Source organism: Nycticebus coucang, chromosome 11 (assembly GCF_027406575.1).
Source record: "Nycticebus coucang isolate mNycCou1 chromosome 11, mNycCou1.pri, whole genome shotgun sequence".
NCBI lineage: Eukaryota > Metazoa > Chordata > Mammalia > Primates > Lorisidae > Nycticebus > Nycticebus coucang.
The window spans coordinates 84,675,794-84,699,854 of NC_069790.1; the positions used below are offsets into that span (position 1 = coordinate 84,675,794).

General features: G+C 34.0%; 1 protein-coding gene across 1 annotated transcript in view; it reads right to left on the minus strand.

Annotated features, from left to right (window-relative positions):
- Nucleotides 1-8,578: 8,578 nt before the first annotated feature.
- The window catches only part of BMT2 (base methyltransferase of 25S rRNA 2 homolog), a 71,897-nt gene continuing 56,414 nt past the window's right edge, over nt 8,579-24,061 (minus strand). The window contains exons 4-5 of the mRNA XM_053553633.1: nt 18,987-19,101; nt 8,579-11,803 (exon numbers count right to left, since the gene is read on the minus strand). Coding sequence (XP_053409608.1) covers nt 11,174-11,803; nt 18,987-19,101 — 745 coding nt within the window. The 3' untranslated portion in view covers nt 8,579-11,173. The remainder of the gene's footprint in view (nt 11,804-18,986; nt 19,102-24,061) is intronic.

Consider the following 24,061-nt stretch of genomic DNA (forward strand, 5'->3'; position numbering starts at 1 on the left):
CGCCACAACGCCTGGCTATTTTTTTGTTGCAGTTTGGCCGGGGCTGGGTTTGAACCCGCCACCCTCGGCATATGGGGCCAGCGCCCTACTCACTGAGCCACAGGCCCGCCCAAGATTGACCTTCTTAAAATACTGTTATGTTCCACAATATTTAAGCTCAAAACCTTTCAGTGATTGTTCACTGTTTATAGAGTTGAAGTTCTTTAGCCTGATAACCAAGACTCTCCAAAAACATTGCCTTTGCTATTACTAACTCCTGATCACCAACACTCTCCTCAGTGTCCTATACTCCATCCAGTGGAAATGCTCCCTAAGCAAGGGCCTCATTTTCCCTTTCTATATTTTCATCTCATTCCTCTAAACTATTTTTTTCTGTTTTACTTGTCCTGACCTTCAAAGCTCATTTCAAATGTCACATCCTTTATTCTTTTTCTTTTCTTTCTTTCTTTCTTTCTTTTTTTTTTTTTTTTTTTTTTGAGAGTTTTATCTGGCAATTTGGCCATAGGATGCCAGAAATCTGGTTAAACATTTCTGGGTGTGTCTCCAGATGAGATTAGCATTAACTTGGAGTAAAGCACATTGCTGTCTCCCAATTGGCATTTGCTAACTGGATTTAACATTTTTCAAACAGTTAAGGGTCCAAATAGAACAAAAATAAACAGGCAGAAGAAGTTTGGAATTCTCATTTGAGCCAAGACATCCATCATCTCCTAACCTTGGACTAGGATTTACACCTTTCCCTGAGACTCCAGGTGGACGTAGTATCTCCCTTTGAATTCTCATAGATTTTTATCTGGGGGGTGACTGAAGATACTTCACACACACCCTTTTTTGTATTTTCCTCTTTTCTTGTTTTAATTACCTCTAAAATGCGCAGATTACGCAGATTACACTACATTCACACAACTCAAACAATTTAAACTCTGAGTAAAATGTGGAACTTCTTCAGCACTTTGCCAAAGCCACTCCCATACCTATAGGAAAACTGTATTTCTATATGATATACTGGATCCTTCTAAGTCAGTATTTCTCAAAATGTTGGTGGCAGACCACCTATCCCAAATCACCTGGGAGCAGGTGCTTTGTTAAAAATGGAGGTACCTGTGGTCAGCCCAGACCTCCTCAATCAGAATCTCCTAAAAGTGAGACCTAGGAACCTGCACTTCTGTGATTTTTTTTTTTTCAATTTAAAGAGATTTATTCTGAGCCAAATTTGAGGACCATTGCCCAAAGCCACACCCAAGAAGCCTTGAGCAAGTGGACTTGTGGTGGTGGGGTTATAGTTTGGTTTTATATATTTCAGGAAGACAGTAATTACAGGTAAAGTCATACATACAAATCGAAAAATGTCTTGTTTCCCATAGACATAGAAGTTCCTCAGTATAATTGTTTTCGGTTATGGGGTTTATGCAAAAGGAGATATAACAAGAAGTTTATCGATCACCTTAGGCTAAATTATTAAAGAAACTAAAATATCATCATACAACAGAGCTTTCTAAATCCCTTACCTTCAATGGTCAACAATGCTTATGTTTGCTACAAGTTTGCAACTAAATCCAAGAATACAGTAGCTCAGCACATATAGAGAAATTAATTTTGTAGCCTTGCTTTTGACAGGTTGGTTTTTACTCTTACATTGCTAGAAGGGTTTAAAGGGTGGATGAGTGCTTCCCACCTCCAGTCCCATCTGGCCTGAAACATTTAATTGGCTGCAAGGGTTCTACCCGGGGCCTGGATGGACCTGGGGCCCGCAGCCACACTACCCTGGCAACACACAGCACAAAATAAGATTTTGGCCATCAAAGCTGCCTCTAGCAGACCTTGACCAAAATAGAGAAAGTGTGAACTAAAAATAGAATCTTAAGGCTCTCCCACTAGTGGCTGATTGACTGGAACTCCATCTTGGCCAAGGGGGTCTGTTTCAGTGATTCTTAATTATACTAAATTTTAAGAATCATTGCTTTATCCATGCATTAAAAATAGGAGTTCTTAGACAAATGTATAATTTTGTTTTTCTTTTGGTTGTTATCATGTTCCTTCAGTAGTACTATGCATATTATTTGACTTGCTTTTTAACAATTTATTTGGAAGACATTCACAAGACAGAGACTGTATAGGATGGGTTTATCATGACTTAATATAACTATTTTTCTGTTGATGGCGATTTTTAGTTTTTAGTTATTAAGAACTATGCTCCAGTGAATGTGTAAAATTTGCACACATGACAATATGTTTAAAGATCAGAAATTACTGAATAAGTGCATATTCAAAATGATGATCTTGCTAAATTGTTCCCCGTGAAGGCTTTTTGAATTTCTACTGAATTTCTACGACTATCGCAAAAGAAATTCGTATTCTCATTCCTATTTCAATAGTGTATATTACCATTTTTCAGTTTTATAAGACTGAGAGATGAAAAATAAATCTTTGTTGTTTTAACTTGCTCATTCTCTCATAACGAGTGATATTGAGTTCCTTTTTTGCCACTTGTGTTTCTTATGTGAACTGTCAGATTCTATTTCTTATTTATATTTGTCTATTTTTTACTGATTTGAAATGTCACATTTGTCATATACTAAATCCTATATGTACATTGACGAGCTTGTCGACTTTTATTCTGTTTTGCTCATCTATTTGTACTTATCCCTTACTACCCTGTTTCCCTGAAAATAAGACATCCTCCGAAAATAAGACCTACTTACAGGAAAGATAAGATGTCCCCTGAAAATAAGACCTAGCGCATCTTTGGGAGCACACCTTAATATAAGACACTGTCTTATTTTTGGGGAAACAGGGTATTTATTGTGACAGCTTTGTATTTTGATTTTATATCAACATCTTTAGTTTTTTCTCAAAAAATTTCTTGGTTATCCCTACTCATTTTTCCTTTCATATAAAATTTTAATTCGCTTATAAAAACTATACAAGTATTTTTTGTACTTTGATTGAAATCGCAATGGAGTATAGATTAATTTGGGGAAGATTCGACATTTTGCAAATGCTGATATCTCCCCAAATCACAGATTTAACTGTGATCATTTGTTTTCCCATTTGGAATCTGGCATTATCGGAAGTCTTATGCTCTTTGGTAAAGTTTTAGTATTTTTTAAAATACAGGTCTCAATTTTTTTCTATTTAATTTGTTGCTAAGTATAGTTTTTTGTTTTTGTTTTTTGCAGCTTTCAATAGGATTTTTAAATTACATTTGTTAATTGGTTTTTGCTGATTTTAGGAAAGTGAATCTACTGAAGTTTCTTATTAATTTGAAGAGCTTTTTGGTCATTTCTCTTCTACTTTTAGTCAATAATACCATCTATAGATAATGAATTTTCATCTATTCTTTTCCAGTTATTATGTTTCATTTATCTCATCTTCCTAAATTAGGTAAGTCTGTTGGCCCACATTGAATAGTCTAGTTAGAGACTGGGTCTCAGGGTTCTTCTTTTTGCCTTTAATGAAAGGTCTCTAGTGTTTATTCCTTTCCATCAGGTTAAGGAGGATTTTTTTCTATTAATCTGAGTAAGGGATTATATATGAAAGTGTTGGATTAAATAAATGTTTCTTCCAGCATCCAGATAATCATCTGGGTTTTCTCCTTAATTTGTGGATATAGTGACTTACATTATCACTTACCTGAATTCCTTCTCAGAAGAAAAAGAATCCTCTTTGGTGGAAATAAATTGTGCCCTATTACTGCCACTTGATTTTTTCTAGTATTTTATTTAGTGGTCTTGCATTACAGGTTGGAAGTGAAATTGATCGTGGGTAGGCAGCCTAACGGCCTTCCAGGGATGTCCTAATTCATGGAACTTATGACTAATCTTTACATGGCAAAAGGGACTTTTCACATGTGACTTATTTATTTGAAAAGTAAATTTATTTCAGGCTAATGTGAGAGTAAACAACCAGGTGAAAATGTTTGATTATGTTAGGTAGAGTCCCTTTTGTGGTTATATCCCACACAAAAGGTGTGCCAAACACCCCCACCCTGTGCCCATTCAGTGAGAGCAGCCCAGCCCCGTCCCCCAGTCCTTGTTACCCCTCCCCTCAACTTGAATTGAGTTTTCATATATGTGATTTAGGTTAAAAATTTGCAATAAAGAGATTATTCTGGAATAGCTGCATAGGCCCAATCTAATCACTTAAGTCCTTAGAAAGGGAAAATCTTCTCTGGGTCGGGGGTCGGGGGCCGGGAGAGAAAAAGAGAGAGAGATGCAATGACAGAAAAAGGTTCAGTGAGATGTGATTTGAGAAGCACTTGACCTGACAGTTTTTTTTTGAGACAGAGCCTCAAGCTGTTGCCCTGGGTACAGTGCTGTAACGTCACAGCTCACAGCAGCAACCTCCAAATCCTGGGCTTAAGGGATTCTCTTGCCTCAGCCTCCCAAGTAGCAGTGATTACAGGTGCCTACCACAATGTCCAGCCATTTTTTGGTTGTAGTTGTCATTGCAGTTTGGCAGACCTGAGCTGGATTTGAACCCGCCAGCTCTGGTGCATGTGGCCTACGCCTTAGCCCCTTGAGCTACAGGCGCTAAGCCGATATTGCTGTTTTTGAAGATGCTGAAAGAGGGCCCTAAACCAAGAAATTGAGGCCGTCTCTGGTTGGAAAAGATAAGAAAATGAATTCTTCCTTAGACTAACCAGAAAATAATGCAATGTTGCCATTTTTTAGCCCAGTGAGACTCATGTTGGACTTCTGACATCTAGAACTGTAAGGTAATAAATCTGTGTATTGTTTTAAGGGGCTGAGTTTGTTACAGTAGACATTAACATGGTCTGCAATTTTATCAGTGCACTCTAAATTTGGAAACAGAACTACAGCGGAAAAGGTTTCCTTCTTTTCCAATGCTTTGAAACAGATTTTAGAAAAAATAATTCATAGAATTTTGATAAAATTCAGAAACTGTCTAGTTCTTGTACCCTTTTAGAGGAGATATTTGATGATTTTCACAATTTCTTTTGTCACATCCCTCTTTCTACCTTGTATTATTATAATTTTCAGTTATATATTTTGTTTCCCGTACTAAATTAGAAGCTTCTCAAAGGCATAATCTGATTTATCTTGGTATCCAACTTAGTATCTAAAATAATCCCTTGCATACTGTAACATAAACACTTGTCATATGGGTATCTTATTCAACTGTGTATCCTTACTGTGTTGTATACTGTCTAGTGTTTATGAAACTAATCTCAAAAATATATAGTCACTTTGACAGCTCCATTGATTAGGTAACTCAGGTAATGTGGCGCATAAACATGAACTTTGAAGTCAGACATGAATTAAATCCCAGATGAGCCTCTTTCCTCACTAGTAAAATGATGATAATAGTAGGTTTACTTTCTAGACGTTTTGAGAGGATAAATGGGAGGCAGTGTTTGTAGTATCATACAATATGTGATACATAATAGCTCCTTAGTAAATGACATTCATTATTAAATTACCATGACCCTTAAAAGGACTCTATTTAGAACCAAATGATATTTTATAGAAATGTTTTTTTCTGTTACTCCTGTTATAATTTTCCAGTCTGTTGTCATGTCAAAAGGGGATACTAAGTTTCCATCCCATTCTTGTGTGCATAGCATATCATAAATAACTTCAGTCAGCTTCAAACAAGTATTCTCCTTGGCTAAGCACACATTTGAATAACTGAGAATATGATAGAAATAACACCAGATATGCTTTTACTGAGCTCAAGAAGGATAAAAACTCTTGACCCCTTGTTTCAAGGGTTTCTTTGTAGTTAATGCTGTAATGTCCTGAATCCCATCCTACTCAAATAAAACTGGTGATTCTTCTACTTCATATTAACTGCCATCCTTTATATTTATGGAACCTCTCTCAGGCTTAACAATTATAATTGAATTAAACATGCTGAAGAAATAGTCACCTGTGTTATGAATTCTTATTTGAAAGAGACAGCTTATATTGAGATTTGTTTGGTAGTTTTCATTGAAACCTTGCAGCGTAGGTTATAGTAAATTGGATGTCCTTTACATTATTTTCTGGGAATTTATAGGGGAGAAAAATCAAAGACAAGAAAATTTAACGCTGCTTAACTTGCTCAGTATGGTTCTAAGGCATTGATGTCAGATTTTGAATTGGGTGGTGATGGTGGAGATGAACTTGCAAATATGCATGGGAGTTAGGACTGAAAGGCGCTTTGCTAAAATAAACAATAGTCACCATCTGTTGTATTCCTATTGTAGGACAAAATTGTATTATTTACTTTTGGTTTTAGATCTGTCAATAACTTTGCCATGAGAAATTCTGTGGATTAAGAAACAGGTCCTAGAAGAAATTTTCCCATGCAAATTTTTCATGGTATTTAGTGGATACAAAGGCAGTGAAGAGTAGTTGGAATAATTCATTCTCCTAAGTAGTATTCCATAGAGTCTAAAATGATCTGCCAGACCTGGGCTTGCTTGCATTCGAATTTCATGTTTCACATTTTGTAGGAAGTGAAATTAACCCACAAATGTATGACTATCCACCTATATTTACCTGTAATGCTATTTCTGTAACAATGATGTTAAAATCTTGCTTCTTTATACTTGAGAAGTTTTAGGGAGGAAAACATTTGTTCATTTTATTATAAAAGACTTGTTTGAACTTTTTTGATCTATTTATTGATGTTGGCAGTTCAGTGAGTATCCAACCATGAGCAAGACTAAAGAGATGGCTGTGACATTGTAGCTCTCATTTATTCATCTCCTCATTTCAACTGACACCAAGCTCCAGTCCCACAGAGACCATCACCCAGACTATCACCTTTCTTGTCAGAATGTTATGTTCTTACTTTCAGATTAACATGACACATATACAGTAAAATGATGCAAGTATATTTTTCTGGCTTTTCTTCCGAAAGAGTCGCAAATAGGCCTGGATGTAGGAAATACTGTCAATGTTCTGTTTTTGGAGCAGTGCTCCTTACCGCTTTTATGGTTTGCACGGACATTGCAACCCGACAATACTAACACATTTATGTTTTACAACTTTCTGTTAGTGACAAATTCAAGAGCCAATTCTCTAGTTAATGCTTATGGCCTAATTTTTTGTGGTTATTGTCCTTTCACTTAAAAAACAGAATAGGTTCCATTTTTGATATTGATGATGAGCCTAATATTAGAAACTGTGAAAATCTATGTTGTAAAATACTTTTATCTATCATTGTGGATTACTAAAAATAAGCACTGACGTTAGTGTTGTATATTATCACAAAACGCAGAATAACTTTCTAATAGCTTAGCAAAGGTATTATAGTTGGAAACAAAATTCAAAACAAGTTAACACTGCTTATTTCTATTTACTAAAAGTTATTATTCAGTAGTGCCACATGTAACAAGATTCTTGTTTGAAAAAATAGATGTGTACAAAACTACTGAGATTCCGGAACAAATTTAGAATAAAACCTACATTAAAACCAAAGTTAAAGATAAAATACGATGGGCTTTCCAATTGTTAAAGTTTGCATTTCTCTAGGAAGACAAAAACAGGGTGTAGAAAAACTAGCATTTCTCTCCTTTTATAACAGAGATCCTTAAAATTAATAAAGTTGTTAGCTAATGTGGCATGACTATTCATTGCATAGTGCATAATAGTACAGGTCACCACTGATATTCCTGGGGAGCTCTGTGTTCCCAGTGACTCATGGGTATGAATTTTTTATCAGAAACTATCATGGAAGTTATTGCAGTTCAATTTTGTTTTAAGAATAAAATTATTGCAATCCATTCCTTGTAGTAAATATTTGTATTGTTTTTTTTTTTTGAGAAGTTAACAGAAGAATTTGCCACCTTTGTTGTCATCTAACAATTTGCAACACTTAAATCTACATTTCCCATGACCTAGTGGGTTCTGTAGCTGTAATCAGAAAAGAATGGGAAAATGGACCAAAAGCTATTTTTTCCCATTATTGCAGTCACAGAATTTATATTTAGCTTGCACCTTTCTAGAGAGATATCCCCCTCTTATCTACAGTGTATTTATAATCTGCTAAATAGTTTTTGCATTTAAAGCTTTTATTTTCCATTCCACTCTGGAAACAAGGGATTTTAAGCAGGGGAAAGCTGTAGGTTCTGTGAGCAGTCATTCCTAGATACAGGTTAAGTACATGTAGAATTAAGTTCCTTGAAAGCAGGGGGGACTGTGATCACTCTAATTCTGCTGCTTCCCCAGGATATTTCACAGGGCAGAATTCAAACATTTGTTCAATGAATTAAACTTACCTATCATGAGAAAGCTAAAAGAACTGACACACTTAATTAAATTATCTGTAATATAATTTACTTTCAAAGAGAGTAGAGTATAATATGGTTGGCATACCATGAACTTTTAAAACTTATGCTGTTGTCCAGGTTCTGCCACAAACAGCATGACAATGGCGAAGTTACTTAAGTTCTCTGGATCTCAATGAATGACTTTAGGGTATTAAGGGATGTGACTAGATGAAGCCCAGTTAGAAGATTCTAAGTCATCCAAGTTCTAAATTGCTTCCTAATTCTGAAATCACTTAGAGAGACACATCAAAGACTACAAAACCTTCGGTTTACAAGTAACAGACAAAGAATATTAGAAAAATTTAAAATTTTTAATAAATGTGCTTTGTTCACAAAATGTGAAAAAATACAACAAACACAACATACATTTTCAGGTATGCTACCTCCCGCCACTTGGCAACTATGGTAAAACCACATGATCTAGTCATGATCTTGAAGATTCCAGCTCAATGATTATCATTTGTTTTTGAAACAACAAATTATTTTGGAGAGCCTGCTGAGAATGTAACAGGAGGCCCCTTAACGTCTTTATATCCAAATGACATCATTCTTAAGAGTACCCATACAGTATTACAAGGCCTTATTAACTTGTCTTGTCATTACATATATGATCTGGCACCAAGCTGCGATGACGCTTACACACTGAAATTGGCTTTGGTGGAATGTTTATAGGTTTAAATCTGGTGCCAACCTAATTTAAATAAGCTGAATTTACAGTAACAAATGATATAAATTCAAACAAATTTATACTAAGTGGTAGTAGGTTTTATAAGAGACTTTTCTTTGAAGTACTACTTAAAATACATCATGCACACTTTGAAGCATAAGCAAAGTCAACATCTGTAAACAATCAGAATTTATAGCACCAACATTTTAGCTGTAACAGAAAGGCTGACTCCAAGGTCATACTTAACACATCAGCCTTTCAAAAGCACTCTTTTCATTTACTTTCAAAGCACTTTCATTTGGTGTATTGTTTTCTTTGCTCTTAAGATATTTAGCTAAATCAAAAACAAACATTATGGTAAAAGAGGTACAACCAAAACACAGTTCTGTATTATTCTGACCACAGCCTTCTCTTTCTCTCCTCTCTCTCTCTTTTTCTTTTGAGGGAGTGATAAGACATAATCCTATAGTACTTAACTGGAATAAAAAGTAAATCCTAATTATTAAGGAATCTTATGCTATTGAAAGTAAGTGAAAAATTTCAAGTTACTTCTGGCGTATTTGAGCAACCGATATTTATTGCATTTAGTCAAATGACTTTCTGAAAGGTTAATTACAATCTTGTTACTTTCATTAATTTAGCATGTGAAATTTAATTTGAGACACTGGGTACATACATTTAACCATTTATATCATAAAGGGATAAGTTTTGTATTCTAAATAAAGTTTGACATTCAAAGTTAACTACAGCAATTCACAATAAGCACAAAAACATCAGCTTTACCAGAGAAAAGAAGTACAGTTTATGAAATTTAGGGTCAACTATTGAAAATGCAAGTTTCCATTAAAAACACACACACGCACATACACACATTAACCATGAAATCTGAAACTGTGATATTTCAGTGCAAAAACCTCAGTATGAGGTAATTTTAATGTAATAACCACTTGAAAAAAAAAATCCACACAGTGGCACTCTTAAAAATGATAGTTCACATGACAATTGCTGGCCGACAAGACAATGTGGACAAATGTTCTTAGCTGTTTAAACTAACCTTGTCTTGTTTGGACATGTATTTCTCCTTAATCATTTGCTTCTGATTCAGAAACACAGAAAGGCATTTATTAATGTGGAAAGGGAAAATTCCCACAGCCAACTAATGGTTGACATACTCAAAGAAAATTTTCTCTAGGGCTTATATAGAAATTAAGATACCAAAAGGCCAAAACTGTTTTATGAGATTACCAGCAGAGGGTTAATTTCAGATTTTTCTATATATCCCAAACTTGTAGTGCAGCACCTCCTTAACGGAAAGGCAAGGACCTTACTGAAGTTAGTCTTGATAGAACATGAACTCTCTTCCATGTGCAAACCTTTTCACGAAGGTGTTTTAAAGGTTAGTATTGAATATTACATTGTTCCTTGCTTAAATAAAAAAAATTTTGTAAATGAAACCTAAATTTAAAAAAAGTAAAAGTGAACTCTTACAGACAAACTCAACACCAAGGCCCGAATCAACAAGATAGTTATGAAAATACTACTTTGGCAATGGTGTTTACTGAATAGGGCTAATGAAATTACAATACATACTTTGGAGGAAAATCTCTCCCCCAATGTCTGATGCTGCCAAATGAGGTTTTAATAGAAGAAAGAAGGAAAAAAGAATTATCATCAATTCCAGAAAGTTCAGGAAATACTAGATTATCAGACAAACTGAATAGAAAACGGCTTTCTGTAACATAACAATTTAGTTAGAAATAAGAAAAAGATAAGTGCATCACCATACCACTAAACCGATCTATTTCTGTGTCACATTTAACTTGTGAGTCATCAAAGTGCAATCTACAGCTCTCTACATTATCTTTAAAGTTTCCCATTGCAATGGTTTAAAGTCAACATTAAAAAAGAAAACACATAGCAAATTATGCTTCATCTTTCACAATAGCACTAAAGAAGAAAAGGTACCTTTCTATGATTATCTTAGTGCTAAATGCTAAAGTAACAGTGGTTTCTGCTATGACAGGAGTCACTCTGCATGAAACTTTAAGCTTTCCATATAAGAATAAATTTTAAAATTGAGAAGTAGAAAAAAATAGCAAACTCTGTAAACCTTTGCATTTCTTCTATGCAAACCAGGTTTTAAGTACGGAGTTCATGTTAGTATTTCCAATTAGTGTAAGCAATTAGTTGAGGAGCCTGGACTAAAGGGGCCTTTTGCTTTTATATTAACTTAAAAGTAATATGGGATCTTCTAGCTCATAAAAAGGAATAGAGCTGGCTTGACTCTCTCCAGAATCTGAGTCATATGGAGCATCAGGGAGCTCTGTGAAACCGTCCGCTAGTTGTTCATCTTCTATATCTGATCGAACATAGCAGGAAGGGTTAGCATATTCCTCATCTTCTATACTGTTGAAATCCTGAGGAATATATAACATCCCTGGGTAGTTCCTACTAACCAAGTCACTTGTGGTTTTTAGGGAGATTTTCCTAAATGCCATCAGATGCATATGTGAAAATTTTGAATACTTGAAGCGTTTAAAGCCCAGGGATTCTATAGCAATTTTCCAGCTTTTCATCATCATAGCATGACGGTTCTGATGGGAGGAATCAGGTGTGATGATAAGTAATAAACCATTTAACACTAACAGTTCATGGGCCTTCTTGCAGCAAATCCATCGCTGGTAAGGTGATGGAAAATAAGAGAGGAGTAGAGAGAAAACCACCACATGGAAAAGTTCTCCAGGAAGAGAATCTATAGGATTTTTTAGCTGTTTCAAAAAAGCATCTATAGCATCCTGTGCAAGCTGGAGTGGCTGCTGAAGCTGTAAATTCAGGAAGTCGCATTTATAAACACTCTGCAGAAAGAAAAACAAGGCATATTAGGAATTTCAAGATTACTTCTACTTTAATACATAGATTTTACAGGTAATTATTTCACAACATTTTTATGTAAGCCCAGCTCTGATTATGCATCTTTTCCTTCTAAATTACTAAGCTTGCACAGACTTATTCAATGTATCCTTTCTCACAAAAATCTGACTGATTAAGCCCAGAGAATTTCTAGTTATTTTAAAAAAATGTATATTTCTAATAACCTGAAATTAAAAGTAATTCTTAAGTTGTATTTAAAAAATCATAAAGGTTTATATGAATTTTAATTTGGGTAAGAAGTTACAGGAGTGACTTTTTTTGAGACAGAGTTTCACTCTGTCTCCCTGGGTAGAGTGCTTGGTGTCACAGCTCACAGCAACTTCAAACACTTGGGTTTAAGCAATTCTCCTGCCTCAGCTTCCCAAGTAGCTGGGGCTACAGGTGCTCACCACAATGCCCAGCTAGTTTTTTTCACTTTTGGTAGAGTAAAAGTAGCTCTTGCTCAGACTAGTCTCGAACTCCTGAGCTCAAGCAATTCAGGAGTGACTTATTTATAAAGCTTACTCATATTTACATTCATTTTAATATTTATAGTTATAAACAATAAGCTATTATAGAAATAACTCTGAATAAGAATTACTATGAAATAAAGATGTAAAGAGGCATTATAAAATTTGTACTAGTAAAATTGATGCCAAAGATTTTTAAGGTCATTTACATCAACTTTAACCATTTAAAAAGTAATTCTACTTTTATTTTATTACAAAGTTAATCCCTGGTTTGAAACAAACTAAATTTAATTAACTTAGACAAATAACCATGGGAAACATTACAACTAAAGGAATAAACATTACATAAATGGCTAAATAGTTCAACTATGGAAACTGTCCAGAAATAGGAAAACAGTTTTAAAATTAGATAGTTACCCTTATCATAAAGCAAGTTATTGTTTACCAAAGATATGAGCTAACAGCCGCTAACTCTTGTTAGTGGACAAGCTGATCACACGATCATCTGACTATCAGGAAAAAAGACAGATAATTTTCTATTACCAGAAAAAAGATTCTTGTTTTTCATCATCTTCCTTTTGCTTTTTTTTTTTTTTTAAAGATAGTTTTATTGAAGGATAACTGACACAATAGCATATTTAAAGTGTATACTTTGGTAAGTTTTGACACTTATAAAACCACTGCCACATCAAGTTAAGGAACAGATCCACACTCCTCAATTTGCCTCATGCCACCTATGCTTAAGGGATCCCTTCTTCTCACCCTCCCTGCTCTTCCCCTGCCACCCGGCAACCACTGATGTGATTTCTGTCACTGTAATTTGAATTTCCTAGAATTTCATATAAATGGAATAATACAGTACAGAATGTACTCTTATTCTGCCTGGTTTCTTTCACTTTGAATAATCATTTTGAGATGCGTTTTTTTTTAATGGCAGGAATTAATAGTTTATTCCTTTAATTGCTGACCAGTATCCCAATGTAAAGAATATATCATAGTTGGTTTACTCAGACATCTGTTTCTGTATACCTGAGTTGTTTCTAGTGTTTGGCTATTACAATTTAAGCTGCTGTGAATACTCTTGTTCAAGTCCTTGAATGGACAGCATTCAATCTTTCTCGGGTAAGTATCTTGGGTGGTGGTATCATATAGTACATATATATTTAACTTATAAAGAAACTCTTAAACTGTTTTCAAAAGCAGTTATACAGCCTTACATTACCTCCAGTAGTATACGAGAGTACTAGTTTTTCTAAATCCTTATCAAGTCTTGGTACAGCCAGTCTTTCCCATTTTAGTAATCTTAACAGGTGCACAGAAGTCTATCATGATTTTGATTTGCATTTTCCTAATAAGTAGTAATGTTTATCTTTTCAGATTTATTTGCCATCCAAATATCTTCTATGTTACAGTGTCTGTTCAAATCTTTTGCTCCTTTCAATATAATTGGATTGCTTTACATTTTTAAACATTGCTATTATTGAGTTTTGAGAGTTCTTCACACATTTTTGGACACTAGTTCTTTATCAGATAATACTTGTAGGATTTTCTCTCAGTATAATGTGGCTTACTTTTTCATTCTTTTAACAGTGTCTTTTGAAGAGCTGAAGTTTTTGACTTGATAAAGACCAATTTATTAACTTGTTCTTTTGTATATCTTGCTTTCAAAGTCATGTGTAATAAATCTTTTCCTGTACCAAGGTCAAAGATTGTCTTCAATGTTTTTCTTCCAGAAGTTTTATAGTTTTAGGTTTTCCAATCAGGCCTATGATCCACCTGAGCTCGTTTTTTTTTTATATGGGGTATGGCACAGTCCAGGTTCTTTTTTTTTTTTTGAAATGAATATTCATAGCTATTTCAACATTTGTTGAAAAGATGATCCTTTCCATTTTGGGTGCAAATCAGTCACCTATAAGTTTGGCCTATTTGCTCTGAAACATACTTTGTCTGATTTTAATATAGCTATACCAACTTTTCTTTTCTCCATCTTCTTGCTTTCACTCCGTATTTTTATAATTGAAGTGCATTTCTTATAGGCAACATGTATTTGGGTCTTGCTCTCTCCCTGACACCTGACAATCTCTGCCTTTTAGATGGGATATTTAGATCCTTTCTATTTAAGGTGATTACTGATATCCTTGAATTTTAAATTTACAATCTTGCTATTTAGTTCTTACTTGTACTGGATCATTGCTCTCTATTTCCATTTTCCTGTCATCTTTTGGATTGAGTTTTTCATGATTCTATTTTATTTCCTTTGTTGGCTTATTAGCTGTTTATAACTTTTATTTTGGTGGCTGCTTTAGGACTTATAGCACATATCTTTAACTTATCATAATCTACCTTCAAGTGATATTATATCACTTAATGTATAAGAATCTTAAAATAGTATGCAGTTGTTCCTCAGTATTTGGGTTATTGGTTCTAGGAACCATCACGGATATCAAAATCTGTAGATACTCAAGTCCCTTATATAAAATGGCATGGCATTTGCATATAACCTTTGTGTACTCTCTTGTATATTTTTAATCATTTTAGATCACTTATAATACCTAATATAATAGAAATTCTATGTAAATAATTGTTTCACTGTATTACTTCTATTATTTGTTAATTATTTTTCACATATTTTTGACCTGTGGTTGATTAAATACATGGATGTAGAATCCACTGATACAGACAGCCAATTGTATTTCCAATTCTCTCATTTCTTCCTATTTAGTACTCTTAATCAAACATTTTAGTTTTAATTAAATTTAGCTGTATTATACCTCCCTTTATTATTATTTTTGTTTAAATGGTTGTATTAGTTTGCTAGGACTGCTGTAACAAAGTGCCATGAATTAGATGGCTTAAGCAACAGAAATTTATTTTCTCAAAGTTCTGAAGTCTAGAAGTCTGAGATCAAGATTTTAGAAGAATTGTTTCCTTCTGAAGGCTGTGAGGGAGAACTTTTGTTCCTTGGCTTGTGGATGTATCACCCAAATCCTAGCTTTCATCTTCACATGACATCCTACCTATATGCTTGTTTCTAAGTCCAAATTTCTCCTTATATATAATATAATAAAACCTGTGTAGTTACTACGTCCAGTACTCTTTATTTCTTTTTTTTCTTTTTTTAAGAGACAGAGTCTCACTTTATCACCCTTGCCACAGCAAATTCCAACTCCTGGGCTTAGGCGATTCTCTTGCCTCAGGCTCCCGAATAGTTGGGACTACAGGCACCTGCCAAAACACCGGCTATTTTTTTGTTGCAGTTTGGCTGGGGCTGGGTTCGAACCTGCCACCCTTGGTACATGTGGCTGGTACCCTATCACTGAGCCACAGGCGCTGCCCAGTACTCTTCATTTCTTTGTGTAGATCAGTATTTCCACCTGGCTAAACCACTTCCTTAACATTTCTTAAAATGTAAGTTTGCTAATACTGAATTATTTCAGCTTTTGTGTATCTGAAAAAAACCTTTATTTCACCTTTGTTTTTTAAAAGATATTTTTGCTACGTATGAAATTCTAGGTGACAATATTTTTATTTCAGCACTTTAATGTATCTTTTTAAAATTTCTGGCTGTTTTTAAGACTTTACCACTGGTTTCAGAAGTTTAATTATGGTGTTCCTTGGTATAATTTTCTGTATGTTTCTTGTGTATAGAGTATGTTCAGCTTCTTGGATTTGTGGGTTTATAGCTTTCATCAAATCTGGAAAATTTTTGACCATTATTTTTTCAAATTGACCCCCTTTTTGTGAGATTTTAATTATATTTAGCTGTTTGAAATTGTATCACTGATCCTCTCCTGCTTTAAAAATTTTCTATGTCTCACTTTGGGTAGTTTCTTTTGCTGTATCATCAATTTAAGTTTTCTTCTACGAATATCTAATATGCATTAATCACATCCAGTATGTGTTCCATATCACTCATTGTAGTATCCATCTCTGGTAGCTCCATTTGGGTATTTGAAGCAAGTCTCAATTTTGTATACAGTTGTAATATTCCATTTTATTTCTTAAAGATAAATTAAAACTTCACTTAAGCATGAAACATAGTAAAGTGCACAATCGTAATTGTGTAGGTCAAAAGATTTTCCTAAATTGGACAATATTCCTATTTTAACATCCTTTTAATTTCAATATCTGTGCCAGTTTGAGGTTTGTCTTTACTGATTTATCTCCTCACTGTGGGTCCTATTTTGTTGCATCTTTGTATGGTTGGTAATTTCTTTTTTGGATGCCAGACATGGTGAATTTTACCTTGGTGAGGGCTAGATAGCTATGGATTGTTGTAAATATTCTTAAGCTTTGTTCTGGGATGTACTTAAGACACCTGGGTGAAGGGCTCAATTATAACTTGGACTTTACCTAACAAATGCAAACAACGTAACCTAATTTTATGAACACTTATATTAATGTGAAACAAAAAAAAAAAACACCTAGAGACAGTGTGATCTTTTTGGGTCTTATTTTAAAGATTTGATAGGTGGAATTAGAGCAGTGTTCAGTATAAGGCTAATTATTCTTCACAATTAAGGCAAGACCCTTCTGTATACTGAATTCAATGCCTGTGAATTTTGGTACCTTCTCCTGTCTCATGTAGTTTTTTCGTATGCGGATGCTGACCAGTATTTAACTGAGTACTCAAACCTCTGTGGTCCATAGAAGTTTTCCGTCTACACAGCTTTCTCATTTTTGAAACTGTATCCTACAGACTCTATCTATCTTGGTCACCCAGGACTTTCAGTTTGGATTTGTCTCTCTGTGATACATCCTGGAAAAATCTTTCAAGGCAATACACTAGGGCCCATCTCATTTGTTTTTTATATCTCAGGGCCCACTCTTCCTTCGTTATCTGACGCACAATGTCAAAATTAGTTAATGTATTTTGCCACAAGTCTCCATTATTCCATCTTGCCACAAGAGTTACTCTCTTCACTCTGTTTTATAATTATAATAGTTACATGGTTCTGGAACTGTGAAAGTCTGATTCTACCACTGAACTTAAGTATAGCTGTCCTTATGCCTTCCCTAATGACTATACATTTGAAAGATTATAGCCTTATCTACAAACAGATTCAATATTAAAAAAATAATACTGAAGCTTCAGATTTAGATCAAATGGTCATCATGTCTCAGCAGTCCTCAAAAAACATCTTTACATCTTTAATGTGTATCTTAAGAAAGAATGGAAGAGAATCCGGGCCTGAAGTCCCTTCCACTTTAAAACTATAGCTTCTGATGGCACAGAAATTCTCTTTAGTGATAAGCTAAGAATGGCAAATATTTGTCCATCTTCAGGAAGTAGAGTTAACAGTAAAGCTTTTGCCACTTTCTTGTTCCACAATGTTCCTCATACAGATTCAATCTAGACAGTCACGTTCATCAAAATGATACATAATTAAAGAAAAGATCCATATAAAGGGTGAATCTTCATCAGGAACTTGTCAGCAATAACAGCTATGTTTTTCTTTAGCACTTACTATGCTAGGGGTTTGAAATACTTTTGTTCAAGAAAACATTATAACATCCTATGAAACTGGTCCATTAATAACCTCCTATTATAAAAATAAGAAAACTGAGGATCAGAGACTTTTAGCAGATGGTGATGAAGAGATTCAAACCTAGGTTAAAGGTAAGATTCCATATTTCTATTTAAGGCACTCTTCTAGGTGGTGGGAATATAGCAGCAGTAGGATGAAAAAAATCCCCATTCAAGTAGTTCATGCTCTAATCCATATTCTCTTTATAACATTAAAAATGCAACTTATATATTTATTTTGCATCTTGAATTATATCAAAAGTAAAATGGCAAACATTATAAATTCATGTTATCTAATTTAAAAAAACAAATCTTTTCTGACATGAGTAAATAAAAAATATACCTGCCCTGAAGTCATCTTATCTTCAAAAAATACCTATAACATAAACTCTTATCATATATTATTAATAGTAAGAAAAAAGAAAATTTAAGCTGATAAGGTGATCCTGCTTCATTGAATTAAAGTGATAGAGCAACAATAACTGACTACTGGAATGTTCTCAAAGGGAAGGATCATATCTGTCACTTACAGACGTGGACCTATAATGTACCAGGCCAAGTGGTAGCTGGATGCTTATTCTTGTAACTCTTTTATAAAGATAGAGGAAACAATTTATGTAAAGTCAAATAGTTTCACCCTTCAAAGTACCAAGCTGGATGTAATCAAATTTTGGTTGACTCCAAATTCTTGCCTCTTTCCACCGTTTCATAATGGCTTTACCCCTCACAGTAAAATTCAGAAAGAGATTCATTAAAAAACAATAAACCAAATGGAACACAATATAGAGCCCAAGCACTGCAGTTATGTGGAAATCTTCGTATCTTTGTAAACTACTAAAGTTTCTTGACAGCAATGACTTTACTATCTTGTAGTTCTAGAAGATTATGACTATTTAGATGATAAACAAGGAACAAAACAAAGAAAATAAAGGACAAATATGGTATTGGTCATATCAATATTAACTAAATGTTCAAATTTTCACAATCTGTAGATTTAGTTTTGAATAGAAATAATCTCTTAACTGGTTAGTACACAGAAATCAGTTTCTATTTTAGGAATGCAAAGAAAATGCCTTTCCTTTGCAAATATACATTTAAAATATTCCAGTCTGAAAACAAAACTATGCATACCTCTACAGCAGGTACAATGTCTATGCCAACAGTTAGAAATTCTTCAAACTTCAGAAATGGATTAAAGCAGCTGCCGACATCAAGTAATCTGATCTTTCCTGAGGTTTGTAGCAACCTAAAACAGACATTTTATATTATAAAAGGCAAACTGAAAATAAAGTGTAAATAAAATATTTGAGGATAAAAATGATGCAGATTATTGATTTTTTAATTTTTGGTCTTGTGATCCCTTTACACATTTAAAAATTACTGAAACAGCTTTCATTTATATGGGGGTCTATCTGTTAACAATTACCATATTTGAAGTTAAAAAAGTGTTAAAATGTTGATTTATTTATAAAATAATAAACCTATTGTATGTTAACAGAAAAGATAACTTTTAAACAAAAAATAGCAAACTTAAAAAGTAAAAAGGGAGGCCTGTTTTAGAAATATATATATATTTTAAATCTCTTTAATATCTAGTTTATACAATAATAAATTCTAATATCTGCTTTTGTATTCAGACTGTTATGCTAAAGACTGGAGCATAAAAAAACAAATGAGAATCTAAAATGATATTTAATACAGTATACTCCTAGATAGTCATTCTGATCCTTAGTTGGGTTATGGTTAAGAACAAGAGTTTAGAATCAGAGAGACTGAGATCAAAACCTGATTCTGTCCCTGAATGTGTAGTATGGGGATAATACTGGTACCTAAAGAGGTCCCCCCCAGAATTAAATGAGATAATACATTTAATGCTTGATCCAAAGTATGGTACATGGTAAGTAATCAAAAAGTGGTGGATACTGTTGTTTACTATTTTCATATTATAGATGAAATTTTTGTGGTTCATCTACTAATAACCTTTCTTAGTATGTAAAAGCAGAATTTGCCTCATACTAAATTCTTTAGCACTGATTCTAGTAAACTGAGTAGCAACAAATTCCTGACAGTCTTTTTAAAATATATGCATCTTATAAATTGAATTTTTTAACTGAAGTATTCTAAGTCATTCAATTTAATACTATCCGAAAAATAACCAATTCATAAGTTGTCATCACCAATAACTTAACCATATCATGGATTAGCTTAATAATTGATCAATTTTTAATAATACATGGTGTCCATTTCAAATTCTTTGGTTCTGCTCCTGAATTTATTTGCATAAAACATAGATGTACAGTTTAAAGAATATCACACAGTGAACATTCATGTAATTACCCCCTCGTCAATAAAATAATGCCTGCACCTGGATGGCATGACTGTTCCTGTTGCTATCACCCACACCTTTCCATAATGGCAGTCACTACCCTTATTTTAAGGATAATCATTTTCTTGATTTCCATTTAGAGTCTTAATTACCTATAACAGAATACTTAAATAATACAGTTTAGTAAATAAACTACACATTTGCTCTTCTTGACTTACTCCTTTCCACTAATACTATGTTTGTGAGAGATGTGTGTGCTTCTATAATTCACTTTCATTGCTATATAATACTACACTTAACACATCCTATTGGGACTTTGAGTAGTGTGGCACCAAGTCTAAAGATCATTTGGGAAGAATTAACATCCTTACACTATTAAAGCTTTTTAAATCTATGGTCACAGCATAGTTAACTATTTATTTAGGTTTTTTTTTGGTCTCCAAAATACTTTTATTATTTTCTCTAAAAAGGTCTCACACATCTTTTGTTGCATTTATATTCCTTGGTATCTCATAGTTTTTGATGCTATTACTAATGTTATCTTTTTTCCCCATGGCAAAAATTTACTGTTATTTTTCAAGTTTCATTTTTTATAGTTGATTATAAAATGTAATTGCTTTTTGCATATAGTAGTCCCCAGTTATCTGCAGTCACACCTTCTACGATTTTCGTTACCCTCAGTCAACCACAGTCTGAAAATATTCAATGGAAAATTCCAGAAACAACCAATTCATAAGTTTTAAGTTGTGAGATGTTCTCAGTAGTGATATAAAATTGCATGCTGTCCTGCCTAGAAAATGAATCATCCCTGTGTCCAACATACCCATGCTGTATAAGCTGACGGCCTATTGGTCATCAACACTGTCTGCTCCTGACATCTAAGCACTAACATAGGCATGGCTTAATGATCTGGATTACTCAAAGTAGTTTTGATTTGCATTTCTCTGATGATTAAGGATGGTGAGCATTTTTTCATATGTGTGTAGGCCATGCGCCTGTCTTCTTCAGAGAAGTTTCTCTTCAAGTCCCTTGCCCACCCTGAGATGGGATCACTTGTTCTTTTCTTGCTAATTGGTTATTAAACCTCTGTTGGAGACAAAACCTGCAAATATCTTCTCCCATTCTGAGGGCTGTCTGCTTGCTTTACTTACTGTGTACTTGGCTGTGCAGAAGCTTTTTGGTTTGATCAGGTCCCAGTAGTGTATTTTTGATGCTGCTTCAATTGCCCAGGGGCTCCTCCTCATAAAATATTTGCCCAGGCCGATTTCTTCAAGAGTTTTCCCTGCACTTTCTTAATATCATCTAACTCCAGTAAGATTAGCCCATATCACAAAATCCCAAGACCAGAGATGTTGGAGTGGATGTGGAGAAAAGGGAACACTTCTACACTGCTGGTGGGAATGCAAATTAATATGTTCCTTTTGGAAAGATGTTTTGAGAACACTTAAGAGATCTAAAAATAGATCTGCCATTCAATCTTATAATTCTTCTACTAGGTATATACCCAGAAGACCAAAAATCACATAACAAAGATATTTGTACCAGAATGTTCATAATTGCTAAGTCATGGAAAAAGCCCAAGTGCCCATCAATCCACGAATGGATTAATAAATTGTGGTATATGTACACCATGGAATATTATGCAGCCTTAAAGAAAGATGGAGACTTTACCTCTTTCATGTTTACATGGATGGAGCTGGAACATATTCTTCTTAGTAAAGTATCTCAAGAATGGAAGAAAAAGTATCCAATGTACTCAGCCCTACTATGAAACTAATTTATAGCTTTCATATGAAAGCTATAACTCAGTTATAACCTAAGAATATGGGGAAAGGGAGGGGAGGCGAGGGAGGAGGATAGGTAGAGGGAGGGTAATTGTTGGGACCACACCTACAGTGCATCTTACAAGGGTACATGTGAAACTTACTAAGTGTGGAGTATGCATGTCTTAACACAATAACTAAGAAAATGCCAGGAAGGCTATGTTAACCAGTGTGATGAAAATATGTCAAATGGTATATAAAACCGGTGTATGGTGCCCCATGATTGCATTAATGTACACAGCTATGATTTAATAATAATTAAATTTAAAAAAATGATTTGGATTACTGAAAGCAGATGATCCTGCTTCTGACATGTATGGTCAGAAGGTCAATAGTAACCTAATGTTACATCATAATGCTTATATCATTCTTCTTGCTTCACCTTATCACAAAAGACATCACTTCACCTCATAACAAGGGTGAGTACGTTATTAATATAATACAGGGTGTTCATAAAGTTGCACACTATTTTAAATTGCACAGAAACTTTATGGACACCCTGTATCTTGAGAGACCATATTCACGTAATTTTTATTACATTACTTTGTTATAATTGTTCTATTGTGCTATTGTAGTTATTCTCTTATGGTGCAAAACTTATAATTTACTTTATCATGAGTATGTAAGCATAGGAAAAAAAAAAACAGTACAGGGTTCAGTACTATCCACAGTTTCAGGCATCCATTGGGGGTCTGGGCAAGTATTCCCTGAGAACAGGGGGAGATTACTATGTATTTGTTTTATATCTAGTAAATTTACTAAATTCCTTAATCTTAATGGCTTAGGTGTCTATTATTTTGGGTATTCTAATCTAAGTACATAAGTATATAATCTGTGAAAAATGACAGTTGTATTTCTTCCTTTCCTATCTATTCACCCACCCATGTATCCATTTTTCCCCTCACTGCTCTTCCCAGGACTTCAATACAATGCAAAGCAGAAGTGGGTACCATTAACCCAATTTCAGAGGGAACATTTCAGTGTTTCATCATAAAATATAATGACAGTTGCAGAGTTTATCCTTGATAAAGTTGAAAAAGTTCCTTTTATGCTTAGCTAGGATTTTTTTTTAAGTTTTGACCCAAATCCATGTTGAATTTTATTAAATGCATTCTATGCATCTGTGCAGATATGACTTACATCTGTTTATGTGGTAGAGTGCATTCATTTTATAGTGTTAGATCAACCTTGCATTTTTGGAAAGAATTTAATTTGGTTTTGATATATTATCCTTTTCATAATTTGAAGGATTCTATGAGTGGGTGTATGTAGTCAATTCTTGCTATTTGAGGTAGTTATGTTCCACAAAGTTAGCAAGAACACTGAATTAGTAAATATAGATGCACAGCCCCTAGGAAAAATGCAGAGTTAGGCCTCTGGTCACAACATTTTTATCACATACCCTGGATTTATGTGTATTTCTATTCAAAGACACTTTATTTAATATACACTGTTGATGCATTAACACTAACTCATGGCCAATAGAAGTACAACTCATGCATAAAGGAAGCTTATACAACATGTCTTTTCTCTCTAATTTATAATAGTCTTCTTATACTTAGAAACACTAGACTTCAATACCATGCTTGGGAGCCATTTTAAAAGCAAAACCATTGATAAAAACCACAAAAATATAAGAAGTATGACACCAAACAGATTGCAAAAAGAACACATTTATGTGTGAAAGCTGAAACAGGAAGGTAAAGCTCATCTTGTTTAACTTCAGCTGGTAAGGTTATGTGATTATAATTTTTTGCCACACTGTGCATGTCCGTGAATGAATGACTTGTGAAAATGCCACAAGCATTTTGTGGCGTTGTGTGATTGCAAATAAATTTTAGTAGGTAGGTGAATTTAAAGATATAGAATCTGTAAATGAGATCAATTGTGTATGTGTTTTTTGGGGGGTATTTTTGCATCTACGTTCATAAGTGGGTAGATTTGTTAATTATGTTGTTCAAATACTCTTTATCATATAGTCTTGCCTACTTTTTTGAATGCTCTTTTCTCAAACATTGAGAATGTTTTGTTAAAAATCTTTCAATATTTGAACGACA